Genomic DNA, 15722 nt, shown 5'->3' with positions numbered 1-15722 from the left:
ATAGTATATTCAGCTGATATTATAAATTGAAAATGCTTAGTGCCTTTGTATCAAGAACATTAGAAATAATACCTGTGAGTAGCTAGTTTACCACTGACTTCTAAATAACAAGATTGCAGAGCTAAATATGAAGAGGGCAAAGTCAATATCTCTGTTCAAATAGCCTTTGGAATTTAAATTGTGTTTTTGGTGTTCTCTCATTTACTTAATTCCTTTTTTTTTTTTTTTTTTAAATCCCCAAGAGTATACCATATATGTTGCTGCCCCTTATTTTAGGGGGTGGTAATAAACAGCACTAGTGAAATCTTATGTTTATTATCATACACAGATTCTGTTGGTTTCTGTTTCTGAGTTATTTGTTGTTTTTTCTTTATTTTTTCTCCTTCCCCCTCATTTGCTCATGTCTTGGTTGGCGTTTGGTGGTGTATAACCGTGATTGCGTTACCTTAGCAATAACAATTGGTCGTCTTGGTTACGTTTGTCCTCAAGAGGTGGCCCCCATGCTACAGCAGTTTATAAGACCCTGGTGTGTATTATTCAATCTTTTTTTTTAATTCATTTTTCTTCACTTTCTTTCTTTCTTCTCTCTATCTCACTTTTAGATATATTTTCAGTTGGTTACAAAATCACAATCCTTAATCATTGCCAACCATGTGACTAATCTTGTCCTATCAGGTTTGTGAGTTTTTAGTAGCACCGTCATGTACATTTTATGTTGTGGCTAACGACTAATTGATGCATGGGATAAGATTGTCACATGCTTGCTGTGTTAATAAGCTTGATTATGAAAGAGCATTTTAAAATCCATCAGAATGATAATATGATGCATGCAAGTACTGTAAAAGTTAAACTATGCATTACATTACTTTAAAAAAAATTCAGTCTGAGACTTGAATTGCTGTAACGAATACATGTTTATAGATTTGTTATGTATGAAATAGTTTGCTTGCTTCTGTAAAAGTTAAATAACTGTTCTGTAAGTGGTCTCTGATATACTTCATACTGTGGCAGTATAGTCTGTTTTTCTTATAATAGCTCTTATCAGTACTGTGGATAAACATTTTAGTGGTATTTAATGGAATACAGGTCACTTTTTAGAAATCATAATTGTACATGGTGCAGCATTTAAAATTCAGAATTCTACAAAATGTAGAAGTTTCATCATATCTAACTTCTGAAGCTAAATGCAAATAAATTGCACATGAAAAGACTCTGAAATCTTTATTTGAAGTGTTTTGAAAACTATTCTAGGAATATCTCCTCAGTGTGACTCTTACTCCATCAAATACTGTCAAAGTAGTTAATTTAATTAAATAAAAACTGATTCTGTTGCCTAATAGCCTGGTTCTCCAATTTACTAGGTGTACCTCTCTGCGGAACATAAGGGACAATGAGGAAAAGGATTCTGCTTTCCGTGGGATTTGTACCATGATCACAGTCAACCCTAGTGGAGTAGTCCAAGTAAGATATTTGCATAGGCATTTGATTTTTGTTCTGACAGGCTCATCCTAAAATTGAGTAGGAATAACAGTTAAAGCTTAATTTGAATGCTGTAAAAGAAGTTAAGCACATATTGGTGCAATTGGTATTAACTTTTAAAGAACAATAGCTGGTGTAAAGTGGTGTATCTCCATTGATTTCAAGAGGATTAAACCATTTACATCAGCTGAGGATCTGACTCAGTTTGTTTTTTTCCCTCCTGTGGTTACTCTAATTGAAATGGAAATATTGAAGACACACAGAGTTAATTTTAGATATTTTATTGCACTCCTTGCCAAAAAGTAATATGTTCACAAAGTGGTTGTATCATATCGCAGCTGTTCTCATGTCCAATTAAAAATATTATTTTCTTTCTAAATCTCAACATCACTTCAAAGTGTTCAAACCATAACTTAAAATTCAAAAGATGTAAACTTATTTCAAACTAACTTAACCAAAAATGTACTTTGTACAAATGGAAAAATAATGAATGGCTATGTAACTATTAAAAAATGTGTTATTGTTAGTCTGTACATCCTGAAACTGTACAGTCTTGACAAAAATTAGTCTTTCATTCAATCAATCATTCATTTCAGTCTATCATTAATTTCTTTTCAAAACAGCTTCAAAATCTGAAAAGATGACAGTTGACGAATGTAATTGTATAATAGTATATGTATGCAAAATATATTTGAAATATAACGTGTCTAATGTGAACTAGTGACTTCAGACACCAATTAAATGTTAACATAAATTGCATGGTGTCACATCTTTGCAAGGCTCGTTCCCTTTAAGAATGATTGTTTGGTATGCTTAATTTTATAATCGGGAGTCTACAGTATTCACTTCAGATCTCTATTTTGTTTCGGGCATAAAGACCATAGTAACATACATCTAATAAATGACTGCCACTACCCACCATATCTTAAAGGTATTCTACAATGATCAAAGTTGATTCTTTTAACATTTTTGTTTTTACTAAGTTTTGTCGTGGTTTCAGTATCTCAGCAACGACATTGCTGGTTATACTATAATTACTACTTCAGATTAAAAATCAATTTTGTTACTGGTTCATTTCTTTTAATTTGCAGTGTTAGAATAGCTTTTAATTACTCTGCAGTTTTTCTTTAATCACACTTCATCCTAGTGTTCCTTTTATTTAGAAGGTGCATAATATGTGGGTTAGAGTAAAAGACTGAGAGTCAGACCTGGAGTGTAGTCTGATTCTGACAGATCTCTTGTGGGCTGTTCAAGTAGCTTAATCTCTCAGTGCTTTAGATTCCTCCTTTGTCAAATGGGGGTAATATTTGCCATACCTGCCTCAGGGTATGTGCTGTGAGGTTTAATTTGTGTTAAGTGCTTCCAGATCTTCTGATAGAAAGCATTGCATTATGTTGTGTTGTTTTGTAACCTTCATAGTGCAGCATAAAGGTTTTACTGGCTTATGTTTGCTATGACTGTAACTTGCAAGTACTGAAGTCATGAATGAGTTCCACAGATCATAAATCAGTGCCAACAGAATCTATAATGCATTCAGTTAGCCTCACATTTTACAGAAAAACCTTCTAGAAAGGTCTGAATTGAAAAAATGTTATGGATGCATTTTAATCCCTCTCTCTGCTTCTAAAGCCAAGTTAGCTAAGTAGTAGATCAAAATATACAGATTTCATGTTGGGAGATATGTTATATTGCAGAAACCTTTAAAGTAGCACTTTAAAATACATATTGGCATGACTTTTAAATCTCAATTTGTCATCTTCCAGGGCTAGAAACAAAGGCTGTGATTCAAAAAAGTTGATATATAAGCACCTAAGGAACTGGCCAGATTTTCAAACATGCTGAGCACCCAGCATCTTCCTTTGATTTCAATGGAACCTGCTAGGTGCTCAGGTACCATAAGTGACTTTATGAAAATGTGCATAGAAGAACCTAAGTGCTGAGTCTTTCAGATGGGACTTAAGCACTTCTAAAAAAAATTTCTCTTATATTCTTGGTGAGGGACGACTTCTAGTTTACCAGCAGGGTGATATACCATTATTAGCCAATATGATTTGCAAGACTACTGCTCCTTAAAACTAACCTGTCAAGGGTCTAAGACTGTTTCCTTTGCTGTTCCTTACTCTATTGCAACCTTTTGCTGGGTGGATGAGGGATTACACCTTTCTCTTAAGGTAGCTGTTTGAAAGCTGCGCAGAGTTGAGTAGGTGTAGTGGACAGAGTACAGGTGAGGCAGCCAAAGATCCATGATAAACTTCATTTACTACATGAATATCATCACTTTTTTGGTAGAACAAATGGAAAAATTTTAGTCAAAACAGTTTTCTGTTGGAAAATGCAGTTTTGACTAAATTGAAATTTTTGGCTAACTTGTATCTATATAAAAAAAAAATTGGAAAAGCCTTGAAAGTAAAAACACCCTTTTTAACACTTTAGGAACAAAGATTTTAGGGGTATTTTGGTTTGGAAATTACTTTGTTTTACTTTCATATTAAAAAAAAAAACTTTCAAATGTATAGAAAGAAAATGTTTCTATTGACCTGAAACAGAAAAATTTCAGAATTTCATTTTGGAAAAAAAAAACCTCTGAAATTTTGGCTTTTTATCCCATTTGAGGCCTTTTTTCTCCAGAATCTTGAAAACTTTTGTGGGATAGAAAATCTGTTTTTTCCAATCACTCTGCTTTTTGGATGCACGTAACTATATCAAACACATATTTTTAAAGGAATTTATTTTAATCACAGCTAATCAGGGTCAGTAAAATCTTTGAAGGATAATGAAAATTCATTTAGTTAATCCCTTGTGATGATGCAGGACTGAGTCTTTAGTGAAGACTGGTACGTGATAAGTTAATGATACTCTGGAAAAAGTTTGTAGTCTTGTTTTTTACGTACATCATAAATAAGGCTAAGATTGTCATGGAGGTCGTGGAAGTCAGGGGGAGAGGGATAGCTTAGTGGTTTGAGCATTGGCCTGCTAACCCCAGGGTTGAGAATTCAATCCTTGAAGGGGCCATTTAGGGATCTGGGGCAAAAATCTATCTGGGGCTTGGTCCTGCTTCAAGCAGGGGGTTGGACTAGATGACCTCCTGAGGTCCCTTCCAACTCTGATATTCTATGAATCCACGACTTCCAGCGATCTCCGTGACATTGGGGGCCCTGCAGCGGCTCAGCCTCTGCTGGTGGCGGGGAACTCTCCCGCAGCTGCTGGGCCCCCTGCAACTGACCAGCCGCCGCTGGTGACCCCTGAGCTGCCCAGCCGCTGCTGCACGCTTCCTCCCCCCCCTTCCCCCAGCTCCCACTTACTGGCAGCAGAGGGACCCCAGAGCTGCTCAGCAGTCATGGGTGGGGGGGGGGTTCCTCCTACAGCTCCCCAGCCATCGCTGGCAGGGGACCCCAAAGCAGCCGCTCAGTCACCGCAAGCAATTCCTCACCCCACAGCTCCCAACCACCGGCAGCAGAGGGACTCCAGAGCTGCTCAGCCAGTGGGCAATGCAGCTCCCTGCAGCTCCCAGCCGCGGTGGGAGGTGGGGGGCAGGGTGCTGGACCCTCCTCCCTCCCCATTTTGTCATGGATGTTTTTAGTAACAGTCAGGGACAGGTTACGGGTTCCGTGATTTTTTTTTTCTTTATTGCCTGTGACCTGCCCCTGACAGTTACTAAAAATATCCATGACAAAATCGTAGCCTTAGTCATAAACCATTTCTGAAAGACAACCTACTTTTACATTTTTGCTGCAGAAGATTTATAGAGATCTGTTTTAGTCGTTATCTGATAGATGGTTGGGTATACAGTAAATTAAATATAAAAACTTGAAAACATTGGATGATGTAATTTTTGTAGTTGTAGCCTGTCAGTCATGTGAGCTGGATGGAATCTAAAGTCCACTGAAGCAAAATTTTGGGAATTGAAGGGGAAGGGCACTTAGAACATTGTTACAAGCAGCTGGAAGAAAAGGCTAAGAAAAGGAAAATTTATTGTTAAGCTTTTAAAATGCTAACTTTTCACTTTTAGTCTTCGATCTATACTGACATTGATTTACCCTATGGATTATAAATGGAGCCTGTAGTTATCTACCATATAACTGTAATAATTGATCTGGAATTTGAGGCCTGACATGAAAATTTACTAAGTTGCCTGGCTGTTCCATTTTGGCTCCTTCACTTCATTCCACTTTTGCCTTATTCTCTACATAATACTTCCATCTCTCCTGCCCCCATTGTGCTTCGTTAATTGTGATTTTTGAAGACTCATGTTAACACATAGTTTCAAAAGAGGTGAAAGGGGAAAAAAAAATTTTTTTTATTTAACATTTTTATATAGATATATATTTTTAACTTAACGTGAGAGGGAATACGGTTTAATGGCTGGGCAGAGGAATAACCTACCAGAGCAGATGAACCCAGGATGCAGGATTTTGGGGGTGGAGGGGGAGGTAGGTTGGATTATGACATTATGACACTTGGGGGTTAGAAAAACTTAATTTGGGCTGTATTGACTTTACCCTGGCTCTCCTGAGAGGAGTACTGCAGCCTTGGAGGGGGTGGAGGGTGTTTTGAGCAAGGGGAGATGTATTATAGCTGTAAGTTTGCAGTAGTCTCTTTTCTCTGAAAGATTTCCCTGCTCTTTGGTTCTTTCCAGTGCAGTGCATTTAGTTGGGCAAGTGTATCTGGGAAAAATTTACCCCGTTAGCTCTTTTAATAGAGGCATTCAATCTTAAGGGCTTTCATACTGCACCTTATACAAATACTAAATTCACTTGAAAGTAAATCTAAAATATAATAGAAGCATGTGTGGATTGAAGTTGAGGTTCCTGCAACATTTACAAATTAAGAAATCAGTGTCATTGATTTCCTTAATTTATGAATTGGAATGATGCAAATATGGAGTTTCTAACTTATGTAATGTTTAATTTATAGGACTTTATATTTTTTTGTGATGCTGTTGCATCGTGGATTAGCCCAAAAGATGATCTCCGAGACATGTTCTGTAAGGTAATGTTTCTAATTTAATAGAAAATGTAAAGCCTACCTTTTATGGCTCCTTCACTTCTCTTCTGACTCTCTCTCCACTCCTTTCCCTGTCCCGCATACCTTTTAACTTTGGTTTATTGTGTTTATGGAGAGAAAAAAGAAAATTACCGAGTTCCAATATGGGAGTCATAATGTATGAGTTTGGATTTTAGATAAAACCTCACCAAAGCAAAAACTTGTGAATAGATTTTTTTAAAAATATATGTACACTTGTAAATATTTCAAATTTGCAATTTTAGCAGTGTTGAAAGTTTGTTTACTGAGGGGGCAGAACAAACTTTAAAGATGCTTAAAGATCATGCCCAGTAGAATTTGGCTATGTATGGAAGAACCAATACTTGTATAATACAATAAACTATCAAACTTTTAAACTTCAATTAAAAACTATTTTTAATTACAGAAAATGATTCTTTTGCCTAAAAATATACAACTACTTTTTTTATTTTGTATGGTTAGAGGGAGGGGAAAAAAGGTTTCCAGTTTTTGTGTTAACTCTACTTAACCTGACTTAAAATCATCTTGTTTATACAAGATAATCTTTCGTACTGTTGAAAAGCCTTACAAGCTTTCTTTAACAATACTTTTGGGCCACTTTAAGAGTTTGTCAGCTGCCGTTTGTCCAGTGCAAAGTGGGCTTCAGGGATTAACAAATTTGTTTTTGTTTACATTTAATTTTTCAGCATCAAACAGTTAACTTCTGCATTTTCTGGTAATGCAATCTAAAATGCCTTGGGTTAGTTTCATGTCATGTTAGAGTTAGGTAGAAAAGCCTATCAAATTGTGCTTTTTGTTACGAGGTCTGCTTTTTTTTCTAAGAGACGTGAAAATCAAACTTTTGTAGTTTAGAGTGAATCACAAAAGCAGGTGCCTGTTTCTTTAAGTTTATAAAGGATAAAAGAAAAGAAAAAGGAGTAAGAAAACATTTTATCCTACTGTTTGTGGGTCTGTCGAGAAGGACTGTCTTAAATACTTGTCATTTCTTCAACCCTCAGCCTCCAATAGCTTTGAATAATATCTGTCAAGTAGATACCTATGAAACAAGTCTTTTGTTTTTGTTTTTTACTGATTTCCCAGATAGACATAATGCTACTCCCTCATCTCCTTTGCAGTGTTGTGCCCTCCCATTTGTTTTATAATAAGCTTCCTTTTCTTCTTCGAGTAATTGCTCATGTGTATTCCACAGTAGGTGTGCATGCTTGCCACGTGCACCGGTGCCGGAAGTTTTTCCCCTAGCAGTACCCGTAGGGGGAGAGCGCCCCCCACGACCCCTGGAGTGGCACCTGCCTGGTGTGGTATAAGGGGAGCTGCACGCTCCCCCCCCACTGTCAGTTCCTTCTTGTTGCCAGTGAAGGTGCGTCGGAACTGCTCAGCTCCAACCTTGCTGCAGCTTGTCCCCGGAACTGTTCATTCAGTAGTACCTGTAGTCAGTTAGTTTTCAGTGAAGTTTAGTTAGTGAGCCCGGGCCGGGGCATGCCCCATGCCCCGGGATTTAAGTCGTGCGGCTCCTGTAGGTGTTCTATGCCAAGGAGTGACCCGCACACAGACTGTCTGCGCTGCTTGGGAGAAACCCATATCAGCGAAAGATGTAAGATCTGCAAGTCGTTCAAGCCCCGGACTAAAAAGGAAAGGGACATTAGACTCCGGGCCATTCTGATAGAGTTGGCGCTGGCCCTGACCCCGGCACGCCGCTCTGATCCGGTACCCAGCACCGCAGTGTTGGTGTGCAGAGACCCTCCGGCACCCTCAACTAGTCGGCACTGCTCCCCTTCCACGGAGCATTCCAAGAGGACAGGAAAGACTCCCTCTTTGCAACGGCACTGAGGGAAGTCTGGGACAGAGACTAGACCCATGTCGGGTAGTCCTTGGTCCCCATCGGGCCCTAGGCCTCCGACTCATGCGGAGCGGAGTAGCCCGTCCCCTTTGGATCAGGCCTTTCCGGATGTCCAGGTGCCATCTATGCCCGAAGCCCTCCAGGTGGCTAAGGACGTCATGTCTGTGCCGGGAGCGCTGCTGATGCCGGCCCCACGCTCCAGAGGCAAGCCGCCGCTGGGATCACCGTAGTAACTGCCAGCCCGGTACCGGTCTCGGTCGCGGGAACATTCCTGACACTGCTCACCGCCCAGTGACCGTTCAGGGCTCAGTCCATGTGGATCGCCCTCGACACTAGCCAGACTGTCTGGGTGCCATCCGATCGGGACTCCCAGCACCGCTAGTCTTCACGGAGCGAGCCCAGATGGGACTGTGGCGGATGTCGCCAACGGTCCTCGCCTCGAAGGCGGTACCGCAGTCGGTCATGGCATGACCGTCGATGCCATTCCCGCTCCGAATCCTGCTCAAAGTCTCCGCCAAGGCACCGTAGCTCCAGGCATCCATCGTCAGCTCCTCGCCGTCGCGGGGCCGCTCGTCGAGATCGCTCAAGGAGCAGCCAGTTCTGTTGGTGCCATTCACTTGCCTCGAGGTCGCGGTCCCATGGTCGACGTAGATCCCGGCACTGCCGCCACTCCCAGTCCAGAGGCAGTAGTGTGTCATACGCCAGCCCGACCTCCGCTCACATTTGCCTGTCTAGAAGCCAGGCTAGCCAGCCTCATCGGCTGGCCCCGCCGGTGCCTCAGCAAGTCCAATGGCACCGTGTGTTGTGGCTGGCACAGTGGTACCAGTGGGCACCGTGGCCTCCGGCGCAGCCCCCGGTGGGGGTTCGCTCCGTGGCCGGGGCGTCAGAAGCACCCTAGACTGCCAAGAAAAGAGTCGACGGGCCCCGCTTCCTCGGTGCTGTGCCCGGAGTCTGAACAGGTGGTGGATCCTCCAATGCCAGCCGACACCCAAAGCACCACACCGGCCTCCTCGCCCTGTCCGGAAGAGCTGATTGCGGCCCCGCCCCCCTCCATCCCACAGGAGGACTACCGGGCCCATCAAGACTTACTAAAAAAGGTGGCAGCGAGCCTCCATCTCCAGGCTGAGGAAATGGAAGAGCCCTCAGACTCCCTGTTCAATGTGTTGTCCCCCTCGGCACTGGGCAGGGCGGCCTTGCTGCTCCATGAAGGGGTGGCGAAAATTTCAAATGCCCTGTGGCAAACACCAGCCTTGTTGGTTAAAAACCATCTCTAAGAAGGCAGAGCGCAAGTACTTCGTACCCACTAAGGGGCACGCGTATCTGTATACCCACACGGCGCCCAACTCCTTGGTGGTCGAGTTGGTCAACCACAGGGAGCGACATGGGCAGCCAGCCCTGACCCCAAAGAACAAAGACTCTCGGAGGCTGGATGCTTTCGGGAGAAAAATTTATTAGTCGTCAAGCTTCCAGCTGAGAGTAGCAAACCATCAGGCTCTCCTGGGTCGCTACAAATTTAATCTCTGGGGATCCCTCCCCAAGTTCGAGGACTTCCTCCGGGAGCACGATAGAAAGGAGTTTAAGGCGCTCGGGGAGGAAGGGGCAGCTGCCACAAGGGCGTCTCTGCAGGCCACTTTGGATGCAGCGGACACGGCCGCACGGTCCATGGCCTTGGCGGTGTCTATGAGACGGGTGTCCTGGCTTCTGCTCTCTGTTATCCCGCGAAGTGCAGTCGTCAATGCAGGATCTCCCTTTTGATGGGAAGGCGCTGTTTGCGGAGGAAACACACACATGGCTGCACGGCATGAAAGACTCCTGTACGACCCTCCAGACCCTGGGCCTCTATGTCCCTGCTCCGGCAAAACCCAAGTTCAAGCCACAGCAGGCTCCCGCCCAGGCCTCTCTCCCGAAATACAAGGTCTCCCATAAGAGGCAACGGGACTTCAAGAAATACCTGCAAAGACAATACCAGCCTGCCCCCAAGCCTGGGTCCTCTAAGGGCAAGCAGGTGGGTAAAAAGTGGTTTTGACAGGATGCTTGGGGTACCCTGCCAGTTTTCAGCAGGGATCCACCCCCAATAAAGCTCCCTTTTTCCAATTGATTGTGTGCATTCCTCCCGGAATGGTCGCTGCTCACCTCGGACCGTTGGGTCCTAAACACCATCTTCGAGGTTATACCCTCCAGTTTACCTCCTACCCGTCCAACCACCCCTCACCCCCATCCCTCTTGGGGGACCCATCGCATGAGGCTCTGCTCGAGCAGGAGGTCAGGAGGCTCCTGGAACTAGGAGCGATAGAAGCGGTGCCCAAGGAGTTCCTGGGCAAGGGATATTACTCACAGTATTTCCTTATCCCAAAGGCCAAAGGGGGGCTCAGACCCATACTGGACCTGCGAGGTCTGAACCAGTACTTGGTAAAACTCAAGTTTCACATGGTTTCCCTGGCCTCCATCATCCCCTCCCTGGATCCCGGGGATTGGTACACAGCCCTCGATCTACAGGACGCGTACTTCCATATCCACAAAATTCGAGGGGCACAGGTGCTTCCTCCGTTTTGTGGTGGAACAGAATCCCTACCAATTCACGGTCCTCCTGGTTGGTCTATCCACTGCCCCCATGGTCTTTACAAAGTGCATGTCAGTAGTAGCGTCCTACCTCAGGTGCCGGGGGGTCCAGATATTCCCCTATCAGGAAGACTGGCTGGTCAAGGGCACCTCCTGGTCGCAGGTGAGGGATCATGTGGCACTCCTGTCCACAGGCACCACCCTGGGCCTGTTGGTAAACAACACCAAGTCCACGTTAGTCCTGGTCCAACACATAGAGTTTATTGGGGCGCTCCTGGACGCAACGTCAGCCAGGGACCCTCTCCCCCCAGACAGGTTCGAGACCCTGAAAGGACTCATCGACTCGATTGTAAGGTTCCCGGTGACGACAGCCAGGTCCTGCCTACATCTGCTAGGTCACATGTCAGTGTGCACGTATGTGGTTCGCCACGCCAGGCTCAGGATGAGGCCCGTACAACTCTGGCTGGCCTCGCAATTCTCCCAAGCCACGGACAGGTTGGACAAGGTCCTCACTGTGCCGAACCCGGTGACCGCCTCCCTATGGTGGTGGTCCACACCGAGCAACATGCTCCGAGGGGTCTCTTTGAACCATGCCCTTGATAACAGGTGATCCAAGTTCCTTTTACATAAGATTGCCAGGGTTTTTAGAACTCTGCTGAGAGAGCATCTAATTCCTTCCAGGAGTAGGAAAGAAAAGATGTTTTCTCTGTATACAGAGCTGAAATAAATAACTAAGGCTTACCTTGAGCATACTAATCTTTCTCAAAGCTATTAATAGACTTTGTGTACCCTATAGAGTCCTGCATGTTAGGAGCTTCAGCTAAGGACTTGATTGAAGTTCTGTTGCATCCATTGTTGAGTAGAGAGGAAAGTACCTCCCACCAAAGAAGAAAAAATCCTGTGAAGTTGGAATCTCTTTAAGAGCAGATACACTTGATCACCAGCTCATATCTCAACCATTGTATCTATGGACCTGCTGCACCAAGACTTTAAGTTCCTGGGTGGCATATCTGGAAAAATGGATCCAGGGATGCCATGAGAGAGAGTTTGGGATTAATTGGATTTCCTGTACACTTCAGTTATTACTGTGTCTTCTGCTTACCTTAACAAAAAATGTAGTAGGACCACAGTTCATCTCACTTGAAGGCAAAAAAGGGTATTGTACCTATTCCCCCCACCAGGACACTGTCTTCAGAAAACCTAGACAAAGAAATCTGAAACATCCCTTCCAGAAAGCAGGATAGATAGAAGATACTTTTCAGACTGTACCACTTTTTTTCCCCTTTTTTTCTTTTTCCAAACTAGTTTCAAATCAGCCTCTTAAAGGTGGGATAAACCTCGGAGCCCTCATGGAAGACAGAGGGAAATCTTCTCATACCAGAAAAGCAGCCTGGGGAGAAGAATCTGTCACTTTTTTTTGGTTTGATTTTAAAATGATTGCAGATAACCAGTGGTGTCCATATGGTACCATCCAGAATTTGCTGATGCCTCCTGGAACATGTCAGAGTCAAATTGGCAGAGGATATGCTTTTAGCAGCACAATATCTGGAAAAATGCATGCCACCAAAAACTGTACCAAGAAGAGAAACTTGGAAGTGTGAACCTTTCTCTGCAGTACCCAAAGAGATTTGGGGTATTTTACTGGTTGTCTCTCAAGTGGGTATTTTTAAGATGTCAAGATAGAAGTCTGAACTACGAAAGCCATGGTGGAGTTAGTTAATTTGTGTCTAATGACTTGAACCTATACCTACAAGTACCTTCGGCTGAAATTCTTTTTCTGGCAAGCTGGGGTTAATTATGTTGCTCTAGGGATGTCTCAACTGGGAACTCTGGAGTCTTGTTGCTAATCTTTTAGTTGATTGATGAGTCACCTGTGTAGGAAGGAGGAATGTGGACTAGCTTGCAGAAATTCTATTTGAGAGAGAAGCAATGCCTTTTAGTTAAGTCTGGTTTCAGTTAAGGCCACGTGTCCCTTTGGTCTCTGCCTTTACCTAGTTTGTGGCACCCTCTGGTGCTTCTGAACTAGCTGCTGTTCCTGAGGAAGAATTTCCAAGCCAGGCTTCCTTTTATGTCCTCCAGTTTAGTGTCCCTGAGGGCTTGTCTACATGTTAGGCAGCGGAGCTACATCAGTAGCGCTTAGTGAAGACACTACCTATGATGGGAGAAACCCTTCTGTCGACATAGCACTGTCTACTCCAGGGGTTAGGTCGGTAAACCACGTTGCTCAGGTGGTTATACCGACATACGTTGGTATTGCAGACCAAGCCTGAGTTTTCTAAACCCTTTCCTTATTATAATTTCTGCAAGGAGGGTTCAGTGAGTCTGTGTTTCTGGTCTTTTGACACTTATGCGCTACTAAATCTTTCATGATAGGAAGAGAGTCCTTAAAATTATTTTCTTTCCAAAGCTTCCTTTTGAGTTCTCATTACTTAATACACCTCTACCTCGATATAACGCTGTCCTCGGGAGCCAAAAAATCTTACCGCGTTATAGGTGAAACTGTGTTATATCGAACTTGCTTTGATCCACCGGAGCGCGCAGCCCCGCCCCCCCGGAGCGCTGCTTTACCGCATTCTATCCGAATTCATGTTATATTGGGTCGCATTATATCGGGGGTAGAAGTGTAGATAACGACTCATTTTTTCTTCTCTCTTGCAATAGCTGAGTACCTCTGGAATGCTCTAGGCAATAAAGCTCTAAAATTTGACTTTGAAAGAACTAAATATTTTCTGTTTCCCATTTATTTATTATGTTAGAGGAATACAGGCAGAGGCATTTAAAAACCTAACCCTTTTGATTTAAAGCCTCTATTCAGTTGTTGTATTTGGATGAAGGGACTTGGTATCCTCTGAACGTTAGGGTCCATTCTGTTTAGATTGTAACCATCTCCTGGAGATACAAATGAGATGTCTCAATGAGATGCAAATCCCCAACTTGGGTCGTCCTTTGTTCTTACTCCAGGAATTGCCAGATAGACATTTAAACCTTGTCAAACACTAGCTTGGGTTGTAGTTCTAGTTTGCTTCCTTATCCGATTTTTAAAGGAAATGTAGGTACATTAATATCAAGTATATGAGTTGGCAAATTTTAAAATTTGTATTTTTAAAACACTGGTCTAGAATGACCCTCACTAATATAATATTTTTTAGATTAACCCCTTTTTTAGGTATAGCAAATGTTTGACTAATTACACTTCATAAAAAGTGCTTCTTAGTTCAGTTTTTCATTTAGAATTAAGAGTGATCACTAAAATTCCTTTATTTCTCAGTGCTATGGAAGTTTCATCAGGAGAATTTGAGTGAGACAGGCTGAGGCCAACACTTCCTGGCACACAACTCTTAGCAATGTTTGGTGCTGTTTTCTGCATGATATGTAGTTGATGAGCAACTGACTGCAAGTGTTCCAGACTGTTACACTGGAGATTCAGAATAATCAGAGGTAAAAATGTAATTTTTTTAACCTACCTGCAGATCCTTCATGGATTTAAAAATCAAGTTGGGGATGAAAATTGGAGGCGTTTCTCTGACCAGTTTCCTCTTCCCTTAAAAGAGCGCCTTGCAGCTTACTATGGAGTTTAACCTCATGCATTCAAGCTGCAGTCCCATAATTAGGGGTAAGTATAAAAATAAATTGAAGTTTTATGAAGTTAACTTGTAAAGCAAGCATTCTCCAAGTCCATTTTGCATTACAAGAAGAGTGTTTTTTAAACAGTCACTGTATAGGCTATATTTGTTCCTGTTCATTTGGCTCTTGCACCGTCTTTCTTTTAATGCATGCTATAATACTGTACATGAATGTTATGGATGGCACCTGTAGTAAAAGGTCACACTCAGTTGCTTTGAAATTTTTTAGTTTTACTTTTTGATGAAATGTATTATGCTTGCTTTCATTTGGGGCAAAATGTTCTTTTCCTTAAACCTTTATCAAAAAGCTGTTTTCGAGCATGGGATCAGTTGGGGGGGGGAGGGCGTAATGTTTTTTTCAACCATTTTTTTGATCAAGAGAAGCTGGTGGAAACTTAAATATGACAGTTATATTTATGACCTGGAGACAATGTGTTCTTAATTTTTTATGACAATTGGCTTGTATTTGGCAGGATTGAGTGTTTTAAAAGAATTTCACAATGTTCCAATGGGATGGCGCACAGAATTCATATGGTCTGCATATTTCTGTGTGCGCCTCGCTGCCCCTCCCCCCCCACCCCCCCCAAAAAATGCAAAATAATCTGCGGTGGGCAGGGCTGGTGCAAGGAAGTTTCGTGCCCTAGGCAAAACTTCCACCTTGCGCGCGGCCCCCCCCCCCCCCCGCGGCCCCCCCCCCCCCCCCTGGGGCCCCCCCCCCCCCCCCCCGTGGCAGCTACCCCTCTCTGCCCTGAGGTGCCCCCCCTCCCCCCGGGGAGCTGTGTGGCAGCTCCCCGCCTCTGCTCCGCCTCCTCCCCGAGCACGCCACCCCTGCTCTAATTCTCCTCCTAGGCTTGCAGTGCCAAACAGCTGATTGGCGCCACAAGCCTGGGAGGCGGGAGAAGTGGAGCAGCGATGGCGTGCTCGGGGAGGGGACCTAGCAGAGGTGAGCTGGGGTGGGGAGCCCTGCGGCGGCACCCCCGCGGCAGCTCCCCGGCCCGGGGAGCCGTGTGGCACCTCCCCACCCCAGCTCACCTCTGCTCTGCCTCCTCCTCGAGCACGCCGCCCCTGCTCTAATTCTCCTCCCAGGCTTTCGGCGCCACACAGCTGATTGGCGCTGCAAGCCTGGGAGGCGGGAGAAGTGGAGCGGCGACCGTGCGCTTGGGGAGGAACTCTGTTAAAAAATAAATAAATAAATAAAAAAT

General features: G+C 43.7%; 1 protein-coding gene across 1 annotated transcript in view; it reads left to right on the top strand.

The window, feature by feature from the left end:
• TNPO1 (transportin 1) overlaps positions 1–15722 on the top strand; it is a 134531-nt gene that overhangs the window by 109314 nt on the left and 9495 nt on the right. Inside the window, exons 21-24 of the mRNA XM_026649141.2 lie at positions 451–526; positions 1362–1461; positions 6394–6468; positions 14368–14510. Of these exons, the coding sequence (XP_026504926.1) occupies positions 451–526; positions 1362–1461; positions 6394–6468; positions 14368–14475 (359 nt within the window). The 3' untranslated portion in view covers positions 14476–14510. The remainder of the gene's footprint in view (positions 1–450; positions 527–1361; positions 1462–6393; positions 6469–14367; positions 14511–15722) is intronic.

Source organism: Terrapene carolina, unplaced genomic scaffold (genome assembly GCF_002925995.2).
Source record: "Terrapene carolina triunguis isolate 2854851 unplaced genomic scaffold, T_m_triunguis-2.0 Scaffold69, whole genome shotgun sequence".
NCBI classification, from domain to species: Eukaryota; Metazoa; Chordata; order Testudines; family Emydidae; genus Terrapene; species Terrapene triunguis.
Note: the sequence above shows the minus strand (reverse complement) of the source record. Positions and strands in the feature narration are given on the sequence as shown.